General features: G+C 41.2%; 1 protein-coding gene across 2 annotated transcripts in view; it reads left to right on the top strand.

Annotated features, from left to right (window-relative positions):
• RAI14 (retinoic acid induced 14) overlaps window positions 1–12878 on the top strand; it is an 83837-nt gene that overhangs the window by 54943 nt on the left and 16016 nt on the right. For both annotated transcript variants that reach the window (XM_062599453.1, XM_062599452.1), the window contains exons 4-5: window positions 9585–9673; window positions 11354–11418. In XM_062599453.1, the coding sequence (XP_062455437.1) occupies window positions 9585–9673; window positions 11354–11418 (154 nt within the window). The remainder of the gene's footprint in view (window positions 1–9584; window positions 9674–11353; window positions 11419–12878) is intronic.

Raw genomic sequence — 12878 nt, 5'->3', positions numbered from 1 at the left:
TTGGCTTGAAGCAGCTTGAAGCAGCTCAGCCCCGCTGCTCCTCGCGCTTGTCTTATCCGAGCTGGCCCGGGAGCCGGGGGAAGCGTGCCTTCGGTAAGGGCCAGAGCCGGGCCCTCAGGGCTGCAGGGCATGGGGCCCAAGCTGCAGTTGTTTTTGCAGATTTGCATCTACATAATGGGCTGCAGTTGTTTTACGTGTTTTCCAAAGGTTTATGCAACCAAATGAGCTGTACGTGTAGGTTTTAATTACACCAACTGGCTGCTACTAGCTTAAAAAAAAAAGAAAAAAGTAATCTGGGAAAAGAAGGGGAGCAGACAGCCAAAGCAGAGCAACATGCAAATGTTGAATTTGTTTTTAGCTCTAAAATGAAGTCCAAGACAGTCGACTGTGCTGATGGCTGCTTGTTTATCTGGCTTATGTATCTTTTTTTTGCTACCTGCTTTGCATATGTACCCTTCATTAGGAAAATAATAAATGCAAAACACAGGAGAGCGCTAAAGTTGGCTGCTGCTTCTTGCACATGTCCATGTTCCAGTCCCTATCCCCCTTTAGAAAGTTGATAGCCATGACGCCATGTCATTAGTGCATATGACTTCTGTTATGCATGTACATGTTACTGCACTTAGTTTTTCATTTCTCCATAAAGCAAGAGAAATTAACCTTACGCAGATTAAAAAAAAAAAAAAAACAAACAAAAAACAGTTTTGTTGCTTCAAACCTGACATTAAGTCACAGAAAATTGAGCTTGGCTTTAGAGGCACAGGTGACACTGCACTTGTTTCTAGGTTCTTTAAACTTTTTGAGTGGTGTTCAGCTTCACTGTATCTTTCAGTTTCTCTGTCTTCCTACCCTGTAACACCCAAAATAAAAGTAGCATTTCAAAACTTCAGGCTTTCTGTCAACACCTAGGAGTGCCTTGAAGCTGGCCCTTAGCAGAGTCTGTCATAATTTGCTAAGCATTGCTGTTGAGGGCCTTTAAAAATGGGCACTCTGCGGGAGACTTCATATAACAAATTGAAATTGTGAGCACTTACATTTACAATTAATGGTAGATGTGAGAAAAGGCTATATGTTTCAGACCTGAAGTGGGAGTTTGTAATGTGGTGGTAGTGTTTGCCAAAGAAAACTGCGTATGAAAATGGAACTGCTGGAACAGAACCTGAGAATGAAAAATATAAGGCTTCTGGGGATCCCAAAAAATCTCTCTGAAGAGCAGCTGGGTAGATAGTTTTGCTGAGTTTGAAGGCTAGAATCAGGGGTCTGTAGCTTGCCAGCTCCTGAACTGCATGATGCAATTGCCTCCTTCCTATTAAGAAAGCAGCCGTTCAGCAGGCTTGCCTGTTATTAATGGCCTGTACCTTGAGTGTGCATGATGGAAACAAGATTCTTCGTGCTATGAGGCAAGGCTGGAAACTTTATGTGAAAACAGTATTTTCTTGAGAGTTGTTCCAGGATGTATGCTAACGTACAAGAAGCATGTGGGGGTTTGCCAGAGGGTTTTGTGTGTGTTGGGGGCAGATGCAGCCTCGCGTTCGTACGGAGGAAGGGAGGACGCAGGCTTGCGCATCACTTCACTTTAGAGTGGCTGGTAGTAAGAGGGAGAGAGGGGAAAAAACTCCCACACTTGCAGATAAATTCACACCTGCTTATGTCACCTTCCTTCCTAACATCTTGGTGTCTGCATTCCAGAAAATGTTAGTAGCAGCTCATTTACAAATCTAGAAAGAGGCTGATGGGGGGACCCAGAGCTTTCATCTGCTGGTCCAAAACTGTATTTGTTCCTTGCACATTTGTGAGGGGAAATTTCTTTAACGGTGTGTCTTAGATGGCTCGGAGTAGAACCAGCAGGCCGTGTTTCTGCGTTCCTGATGACTTTGCTGAGTGGCCAAGTACGTCTGTAGTTTTCTTTGTGCTCTCTCAGCAGCAGCGTAAGTGGCTGGGAAAGAAATCAGCTATTTTTTCCAGATTTGTCGATTTGGAAAAATCTCATTCTTGTATAAGGGGTTGGACTAAGCCCGAAATACTTAGTGTTGTCAGCTGTCTCTTCTGGCCTGTGTTTCTTGCTTACTAACTAGTGGCCTTCTGCTCTCAGCAAAAATCTTCAGAGCACTCTAAGTAACCGATTCTGTGAGTGCAGCATGTACTGTAACTCCTGTAGACTGATCGTTGTTTTTTTTTTTTTTTTTTTCTTTCTTTCTTTTTAAGGTATTTTCTGTCTGTAACCCTCTACTTTTGCCCTGGTTTCTAATCCAGAAGACATGCTGTTCTTATGATATCTAAGGAGGTTCACATTCTGAATTGTGAGGTCTGTTCACTTTTCATCCATGGATGCACAGATAATAAGTGTTAGCTGGCAACCTTCAACGGTGTTTCTTAGCAAGCCAGCAGGAGGTTTTTTTTTTTTTTTTTTTTTTGAGGGGGGAGGTTTTTGAAGGGCTTTAGATCTGGGGGAGGAAAGGGCGCACTGTTTTTAAGACAAATGGTATATACTAACCTAGATGTTTGTCTTGTTTTAAAAAAATAAACCACAATTTATTTTCCAGTTGAAGGAATAGCTTCAGTATAATCTAGGTTTACTTTCCTGTAGTGCTTTATTCTCAGATCTTTCAATGGGTGCCTCCTACTGTCTGAACTTCCATCCTTAGCAATTCCTTATTGCACAGGTTGGTGTGTTGGGAAGTTGAAGCTGACATTAAACTGAAGTTCTGACAAAAGACAGTACCTAAAAGATACAGATTAGACATATACTGCCACAGTGGAAGTTATCAAACTTTTTTTAATGCTTTACCGCAGCTGAGCAGGCAGTAAAAGAACTGTTGAACTCCTTAAAAATTATTTGTTCACTTTGGGTAAGAGAATTTCTTTTAAAACTCACAACACTTAATTCCCTGGATTTGTAATGATGCCAACCCTAGCTTGGAAAAAAAAATCTATTGTATAACTGTTTTTCCTGTGCTAATCTTCACACTCTTGTGGGTGTGTGCATGTGTCTGACAAGAGCATGATATGGACTGCCTGCATTTAATGAACAGCCCCATTTTTAAAAATTTTCTTAGGAGAAAATGAAATGGCTGCAGTGTGAAATTCTGACCTTCATTTGCTTAACAGAAATAAGGATCCAGTAAATACTCATAGCATTACCTGTAGATTTTGGACTTGTGTTTAAGCTGATCTCTGATTTGGAAAGCAAATCTCTGTGGGCTTGTTGTGATATCCACTGGTGCTCCAGGGCATCTCTGAAGTTGTAATACAGAAATGTCTATAGCAACTGAAATGCATCTTCATCAGGATTTATCTGGTGATGTCGAGCAGTTTGTTTGTCTCTTTCTGTCTCAATTTTGAATTGGTTTTCACCTTGCAGCTGATCCACTCTGCCCTTTTCGTGTGGGAATGCCAGTGTACGGAACTCCCGTTCCTGGACCTTCTGGTCTGGGAACTCGGGGAAAGAAAAGCCTTAAGGCATCAGTTCCCAGACACACTTTGAAACAAGGGCAGCAGTGCGATGCAGATGATTTAAACTGGTATTTCTGAAATCTGCCATTGTCGTTTTCATGTTCGGGTAAAACGGATAAGAAAGGACTCTATTAATGAAGAGGCAAGACCTTTTTTTCTCTCTCTTGGGTTAAAGGTGGATAGTGTATCTTGAGATAGTTGGTGTTGACAGGCTTGCCAGTACTGAGCTTCGGCCAAATTTCCTCTGTAGCTGCATACCTGGCTGTTCCTAAGACATAAATCTTCTGAAACGAATGGCTGTCTCTTAATGCAATTAGGGAAAGATAAGAATTGAGTGACCTTCACAAGAAAACACCTAGGGTTTAGTGTTAGTTATTAGTTTTAAAGTGAAATTCCACTTTGGCCGAAACTGCTCTGAGTTGACGTTGGTGACAGCCCTGCTCCTTCCCTTGCGCTGGCAGGGGTGCTCCTGTGCTTGTGTGATGAAACAGGGAAAAGTTGCTTTAGTTTTCAAGTTGTTTTCCTCCCAGGTACCTTCCTGGGCTCCTGCAAGGAAGAGACAGTACCAGGCTGCTGGATCAGCATGTGCTGGTCATGGCAATGTAATCCTTGCGGTAGTAGAAAGTTGCTGCTCTGCAGAGAGCCCTGTCCAGGTTGGTAGAGAAAGGCAGAAATGCCTCCTGTTTCTGTTCTGTTCTGGGCCTTTCGTCCATCTTCAAATTTGATGGTAACTGTTTTTTCCACAAGGTGCATCAAAAGTTTCTTGTTTAACAAGCTTACTTTTGTCATTGATTCTCTGCTGATGAAATCCCAGACCATTAAGATAGAAATAAACTATTCCTCTGTAATTGTGGGTCGTTTCACTACATGCCGGAGGAGACTACCTTGAACTTGCTCCTGAGTGATTGCAGGCAGTTCTTATGCACAGAATGTGCTGCTCTCGTCGTCCTCGTGGCTCTTCTCACCCATGTCAGCACATTCGAGCACTTCTGCTGCCTGCCCAGCCTATGTTGGAAAACAATCAAGAGCCAGATACCATCTAATATCTTTATTATTGCTGGTGTTACTGAAGTGGACGTTGAGGCTTTGACTGACTTGGAGGGTAGTTTGAGGAGTAGTGGTGTCTGTGAAATCACTATAGCTGTTGTAAACCAGATGCTGCCTCCAAAAGGTGAAAAAATTCAACTCAGTGCAGAAGAGCAGTCAGATTATCGGTGGGTCTCTTCCTGGCTGAGATGGTTTGGCAAATCCCCTGCCTGTCTGGCCTGGTAGCAGAAGAAGCTGAATGTCTTCCACTTTAATATTTTTTTTTAATCAGCGTTACAGAGGCTCCAAGCAGCTCTGTATCTTTATTTTATCTATCTTGTTTATTTGTGTGAAGGTACCGGTCAGTCAGGAAACTGTAAATCACGAAGCTGCTGGCAGACAAGGCAGACTTTTTGAAATTCAACAAAGAGTTGACGTACATTAGAAAATTAAGAAGAATGATCTGCTTTGGGGAGGGATATTTTTACTCAAAATAAACCTTGACAATGAGTGTATTTGAGTTCACAGTGTATTTCAAACATTCTTGCACTCAAAATATTTTCAGAGCACTCAGGTTAAAATGGCAGAGAACAATAGTACGTTGCAGTATATGGCTTGTATGTGAGTTTGACTTCGTTTTGTGCTTGTTATCATGTTGTATTTGCCGTTTTCTATTCATTTAGCATCCATAATGCAACCATGCTGCTTATTTGCTTTAGATTTCAGTAAATACCGTATCAGACTACTTTCAAGCCCTGGAGAAATTCTGTGCAGCCGAGATCACTAATTCAACCCCAGAACAACTCTTTGAGGATGACCCTGCCGAACAGAGATGGAGCCCCCAATAACCTTTTTTTTAATTATTGTTTCATTTTTTCTTTTCACAAATAAAACATTCCTGGTGTTAGAAGGTTAGTGCTTTAAATTAAGACTTCCTATTTATTGATTCTTATTTCATCATGTTCCACTCTACTTCTGTGGTATTTTCCCTAGCTGTAAGGACCACCCACTTGTTTTAAGCCAGCTGTCAAAATAACATTTGGTAAGAGGATTGTGATCAGCTATGCAGGATGTAGCTCTGTAAATGGTTAAGCAGAGAACATGGATTCAGCAGACCCACACTCTATTGCTAACCTTTCCTCCACGAGCTCACTTACCCCATATTTTACAAGACTAACCTATAAATGCAGGATTAATTCTGTTCTCCTACTAATGATAAAATTACATGTAAAGAAATGCTTTATATGAGCTAAATAGTGAAAATTACGATGCTTTTCTGTTTATGGGTTAGACTGTCTGGCGTTTGAATAATTTCTGGAAATGCTCACTCTCAGCCTCTTCTTAGCAAGGACCAGCTTTATCTGAACTCTTGTGCTCTGTCTGTCAGACAGCGATTGAGGAAGTCTCTGTTCCCTTGCTTCTTGACTTTATAACTAAAACACGGAAAAAATCCTTTGCCCTGAAAAAGGGACAGGCTTATTTAGGATAGTGGTAAGTGCTTTACCGGTTGCTATTTCCTATCTGTAAGAAATGTGGTGTTTGCAACTAGTTGAGGGATGTCAGATGCAGCTGTATACTCGTTCAATCACCCAGCATTCATAAACACCATCTTGCTGTTAGTGCAATTGAAATTGTTATTTGAACGAGGTTTCTGGGCAGGGAAAAATGAACCTGCCAGGACTCTGGGGTGATGATTTTCCAGCTGACCCCAAATCAAATGAAATTTTGCTCTCATGCCTGTTTTCTCCACCCGGACCTTATGGGCTTTCTGAAGAATGCCATTTCCCGTTGAACCTTGGTAAGGACTGAGTGGTTCTGGGACCTCTGCGTTCCCAGTGGGACAAAAACAGTTGGCTGTAGCACAGGTAAGTTTCAAATGCAGACTTGCTTTATGTCCAGATCCAGTTGGAAACCATGGGAGGGTAGCAGCTCTCTTGCGTTGAAGGGTTTGGAGACAATAGTAAAAGACCACCCTGACACATGAGAACCCTAGAAATGTTCTGCAGCAATGAAGTAATCTACCTCAATCAGTTCAGTCCAGTCTGAGTTATCAAGATGTTTGGCTGTAAGTGGTAGCAACAGGCTTCTCTTTTGTGAAGGGAAAATGAACTATGCTGGAATGGGATTTTAGACTAAGCGAGACTCTAACCTTCAGTGCAGCCCTTGCTTCAAATCAAGCCTTACATGTTTGTTTTTGTTTGCTTAAGTCATTGCACAACCAGGAAGTGGGAGGAAAACTTGTTTGCTTTCATTTAAAAGGAAGTTTATTCATGGAAGATGCAAGTAGAATTCACCATGGCTCAAGGCTTCCAGATGGTGAGAACTCCAGCATTTGGAAACCTGCAACTTTTGCCTCCAGTATTTTCAAAAAGTTTATTTAGCTGGTAAAGAATTACTCTATACTGAAATAAACATCTGCAGGCTTCTTTGTTTTGAGAGCCTCCCTTGCTGCACAACAGCGCTCAGTGTCCACTACTGGAGTTTAAAAAGAAAAAAGAAGAAGAAAGTGTGTGGGGTTTGGTTATTGGCTCTAAAATCTGCCAGCAGGAGAGATGGTAGCAGTACAAGGAGGGAGAGAGGGAGGGAGTATGCAGCAAGTGATGGGAGGGAGCTTTAGCATCCTAACACAGTTCGGCTTAGGCTACTGAATAACTGACCCCGAGTTAAACTGTATCATCCTTTCCTTTCATGGGAGTCTCCCGATAGTTTCCATATTTTTGCCCTCATTACATCCTTGCATCCTTCAAACATATTCTCTGGTATTTTATACAACTCATGCTGCTTACAGATGATATTTTTTTCATCCATCAATCTGAAAGAAGCAATATTTTTAATCAGTCTTTTCTTACTTGCAAAAATTTTGGCAGCCTGAAACTAAGCATCTGTATGTGATGACTTGTTGAGAATTGCCTTGGGAATCGTTTGCATTGGTGAGATTGATGTATTCATGGGTGCAGAGCCTGAAACAAGTTTTTCCCCTCTTTGATGCTTTCTTTGCAGTCTAGTTTTGTTTAAATAAAACTTCTTTTGCACTTGCGTATTTTTGTTGCATTTGGCACCATCTTACACAATCTGTCTGTAAAAACCTTAATGTCCTGTTAGACGGTTATTATTATTCATGTATTTGTTGTTGTTACGAATTTTGTCAAATGTAAGCGAGCCAAGTGTGTGCTTCGTGACCTTCCTAATCTTTGAGTGACTTTGATTGTATTGCATGTCCATACAAATATGTCTAAGTAGGTTTCAGTATTTGCTGGTATGCTGTGTCGGTTAAATTAGAGGTGATGGAATTTATCAGAATCCTTTTCCACCTCTCTGCCCCCAGCCATTTTCCCAGACCTTGAGAAACCTCCTCTCTAAAGGAAAATGTTTATAACTTTGCATTGGTCACCAAGTACATAAAGTTTTGTTTTTGAATGCCTGCAGAACAGCCGGCAGCAGTGCTTTTTATGTTCTCAAAAGTGTTAACTCTTCAGTTTGTTTGTTGCAGGAGCAAGGGTGAGGATGAGCACACAGGGTATTTTTATTTCTGCAGCGAGTGGCTCAGCGCTTGAGCGCTGCCTGCCTGCTGTTGCAGGGCTCCTCGGAGGAAGCGGGGCTGTTGCTGTGCTTGACAGAGGACTCTGCTCCAGGAGACCCAAACAGCACTCTAGGCAGGTGCTCTCCTGTTTGCATTCATTCTCAGCTTTTTGCGAGGTCTTGTCTGTAGGTCATCTTCTCTGCTAGATTTTCAAGAAGGTGGCAAAGGAAAGTCTGCGGCATAGAGAAGCCTAGCATTGTGGTGCACATGCTCTGTGCCAGAAATTCAGCCATGCCTGTTATTCCCAGTTTCCTAGGCTGTTTTTGGTGTCAGGTTTTTAACATTTAAAGGAAGCAGTTGTCCAAAATATAAACTCTTAAACGCAGCAGTTTGTGTGTGTATGCGCTCTGTTACACTGCTTCGAGATTCTCAGGGAACTTTCCTTTAACACAGCGGTGCACGATGGTAAGAATGAGCATCTCTTGTATAAGACTAGAAAATACCCCTGGAATACTGGCTATTTTTAGTTTGGGGCATGTTCATGAAGGTCCAAACTTTTTGTAGACAATTTAGTAGTAATTGAAAGTGTTTTTAGAATTTATTTTCTTACCTTACTTCCACTGAGATCAGCTTGATATGCAGAGCTGTTTCCTAGTAGGACCATGGGGAGTAATACATCCACCTCTGCTGTGTCCATGTCTTTAAACTCACCTGAGTGGATAAGACATGCATTGTGGGGATATGAACTTTTCCATTTTCAAAAGCTTTTTCTTCATCTTTGCTTCTCATCTTAATGCAAGTCAGCAGCATATGTGTAGGACTGTTTCTGTGAATCTTGAGGTGCCAAGGATTTCAAAGATGAACTTTCAGCTGTAAAAAGGCTTGAATACAGCATAACTTCAACATTGGTCTGTTCTGTAATTAAACCTTTAGTAATCGGTGCTGTTGTGTGGCTCCTACTGTGGTGTGGTTGTTAACCTCTACAATTTTGAACTGTTCAAACAAGCAAATGCTTGCGGTGAAAAGCAAAACCAAAAGCTGAAAGAATGCATCTCTAGCACAGTCTCACAAATACCCAGTAGCTTTGATTCTGCCAGGGGGTAATCACAAACACTGATTTTTCCATCTGCAGTGAAGAAGGATCGACTCTATAAAGGACAGTTCAGAAGCAGAAGAGTGATTTAGGTTAATATAGAAACTGAATTGCCTTCAGAGAAACCAAATTTTGTCCACTGAGAGAGGGAGATCAGGCTGAGCAGACTGCCGAGGACCAAGTCAGTCTTTGTGAATGTTTCTTTCAGTAACTCCCCAAGCCCAGACATTCTGTAGGGATATATTACATCTCTGGGGCCGCTAGTTTAGAAATTGGGTGGGAATAGAAGCACGTACCTGTGTAAAAATAAGAATACAAAAGCTTTTTGAATTTGCCTTCTCACTTTCAGAGCTACTATCTTCTTGGGAAGCAGTGGAGGGGTGCCAGAAGATCTAAGGACAGGGAGGAGAGAACTTGCCAGCACTGGGTTTGTGAATGAAGGCAAAATGATGTCTTAATAAAAGAAAGTGACATATAAATGTTCTCTTCCAGTTTTCACCTGGCAGCCACTAAAGGGCATGCAGAATGCCTCAGGATCATGGTGACACATGGTGCAGATGTGACAGCCCAAGATGGTGCAGGTACGCCACTCTAGACCTCCCTACCCATGTAACATGACACTCTAAATTTGCCTATATAGTTCTTGGTTGTGCAAATAATGGCACTGCTTCTTCCTCCCTAATGTAGGAAAAGCACTTGTACCATTTGCAGGTTCAGATGTCCCTGGTTTTCTGAGTAGAGATTGCAGATCCTAAGCCCTTGGAAACTTTTGTCTTACCAGTATAAAGGTCAGCATTACATTGGACACCAGTTGCAAAATAGTAGCATGACTTTTCTACATTAAAAATTCTTCCTGTTAATTTCATTTGAGGCTTTGCATAAATTAAATCAAGATCTTAATTTGTTGCTTTTATGTATATCCAAGCTATTAACTCCATTAACTGTACAGGAATTGCAGTAAGACATTTCCTCAGGATTATGATATAGAGAAAATATCTTATACAGGACAAAGCAGAGCTAAGAGCTATTAAGTGTGCTGTTTCAGCCCTCAAAAGACCTATCCTTTAATAACTGCTCCACTAGGAGAATGATGGAAGCTGCATTTGAAACAGTCAGACTCATCTGATTAGATTTCAGTTGACACATCTGTAGAAACCATGCCCAGCTCTGGCTAGCCTAGAGCCTTATCAGGATTGTCTCTCTCCAGTAATGAGCTGTAAATGCTGGATTCACTGTGTCCGTTTTGGCCACCATTGCTGCCCTAGGGAATTCTTTTGCACAGTGAAATGATTTGCCTCCATACGGAAGTGTTTGGGATGCTGGAAGAATTATTCAGATTATACATATAATGATAAGAGAATAAGGGCACTGTTATCCAGAATTCATACTTAATTTTGCCTCAGGTTTTATTAGTTCTTTGTTGCCTGCTCTCTCCTGAGAGTGTCACCCCAGCATTTGGTTCCATAGGAGAAGCCTTTTCTGTACTGTTCTGTTCTCTACTGTCTGTATCAAGCACTAAATCTTGACTCCTTCTTTCTTCCTTTCAAGGATAATGTACTCTTTTGCTGCTTTGGCCTTTTTAGCTTGCAGTTGCTCTGTAGATGAAACCAGAGGAGATACTGCAATCTTTCATCATAGTCTATCATTCACTGTATTACACAGCAAAATATGAGCTCATAGAAGCTGAATAAATTAACAGAAAAGGGAGTCTGTAAGATGTAATCCAAAGTAGGTACATGTTTTTTGTGTATCTACTTTTTTTTGTGCAATCCACAAATGATACGAATTTGTTGTAGGGGTAACTAGCAAATTCGGCTGTTGTTGCTTTTATCACTGGGTTCCTTTTTCATTGCAAAATGGCAGAAATCATGAAGATGCATGACAGATATCTCCTTCCAAGGGGGAATGAATAAGGAAGAATTGTTTTTTAAGAAACAAAATGTAACTGCACAGCATCTGTCCCCACACTCATCAGAAACAATCTTAGACTGACTTCTGCTGAGGTAGTTTGGCACAGTGTTTGTGTGGTTCCTATGTACAAATTTAGACATTAAGATTATTTTGTGGTACCTCCCTGCACAGCAGTCAGTCATAACAATATTCTGCTTGATGCAGGCATTTATTTTATTTTACCTTATCTTTTCTGGTGTTGTGATAGGGACAAGAGAGAGAATTCATAATCTTACCTTTGTTGTGGAAGAGTTTATTCCTGTGTTTTGGAGTGATTGAATGCTTAATTTGCTTTGTTTTTATTGACTTAGGGCACAGTGCTTTACATCTTGCAGCAAAGAACAGCCACCCTGATTGCATTAAGAGACTTCTTCAGGTAAAGTAAAAATTAAATTCGTTTTAATCTTGAAGGTTTTCTTTGATTTCTCTTTACTAGATACTGAAAGATGTATTCCCTGCTAACAGTCTGCACAACAGTCCTATGTTGTTGCTCTCTTTCTCCTTACAATTAAGAAAGGTGCTTGCCTTTAAGACCCTTTCGGCACTGTGTGAATGGGTGACAGAGAGTCAGGTATCCTCGCTAAGTGGTCAGCAACCTCGTTTTTCCTGGTGCAGCTGATCTGACATAGCAGGGATGAATTCAAGCAGAGTGCAGCTGCTGTCTAATTTCCTATCTTTTGTCTGTGTGGTTGGATGCTTTGGAAGCAAGTGCATTAAGAGGTATGTAGGGGAAGAATTTTTTGTTTGTGGTGGGACTTTGGCATTGATCTGCTGGAATGTTTTCTGCCTATGCGATTTAAAAGAATCAGTTGTTGACTATAGAAATGCCTGTCAAGTTTAGAGTCAGAGAGAGAAGAAACTGAAGTAGTTCAGTGATAAAATACAGAAAATACCATGCATACTTGAATCCTCAGTGAAGTGAGGCAAAGGGTGGTGAGAGCTTAGAAAGGGGTTAGAAAGGATGAGAAAAGGAAAACAAAAAGAGGAGATGGAGAGAAGACTTCAATGATATCGGGGCTGAAGATGTGTGCTAGCAAACAAGGAGAGATATTGTCCATCTCAGCTGTCTTCCCTTTCAGAAAGCCAGGTGAGTTTTGGTGATGGAGGTGACAGAGCAATGGATTTTTCAGAGGAGCTTGGAATTATCAGTGAAACTATGGCTGAGACAATGGATGAACTAATGAGCATACAAATTAGCACTGCTCAAGAGCACGGTTGTACAGAAAAATAATGTTTCCTGTACCTTATCCTCCAAGTTCCTGTTCTACAGTGATCTCAGGGCTCTCTGCTGTCTCCTGTGACCTCTGTCAATGTCTCTGACCATACAGGGACCAATCCTCCACCTGCAGACTCACTGCAAACCAACTCCCCTGTCCTGCACCCTTGAAAGGGCCCACCATTAGCCACCAGGACTCCTCTCTTTGGGATTTCTTTATAAAAATATAATAGTTCTAAATCAGACCCATTTGCAGCATAAACAGTGACATCAAGCTGTGACTGGCTGTATCGCATGCAGCCGCACAACCAACTGTGTGCAACTAATGCATGTACATGTGTTTTATCCATTCACTTATCAGCTACAGCCACACAGTGCTTTCATTGGTATTTTGCTGATTTCATTGCAAATGTAGTTGGAAATGTTCATATTGTTTTAAGTGCCAAATAATTGGTAACATTTTCCAATTTGTTTATGCCCTTTGGATCACTTCCTCAGTTCTGTGGACTGGCTTTATGTGATGTAAGCTGTTTTATATGTGTGAGGAATGTCTAACACAGTGAAGCTGAATTAAAAAAGGCTAGAAAATTATTTTACACAGGCAGAATCTTGGCATTTTT

The sequence above is a fragment of the Rhea pennata genome, chromosome Z (assembly GCF_028389875.1).
Source record: "Rhea pennata isolate bPtePen1 chromosome Z, bPtePen1.pri, whole genome shotgun sequence".
Classification (NCBI taxonomy): domain Eukaryota; kingdom Metazoa; phylum Chordata; class Aves; order Rheiformes; family Rheidae; genus Rhea; species Rhea pennata.
The sequence above is the reverse complement of the archived record's forward strand: the minus strand, read 5'-3'. Positions and strand labels throughout refer to the sequence as shown.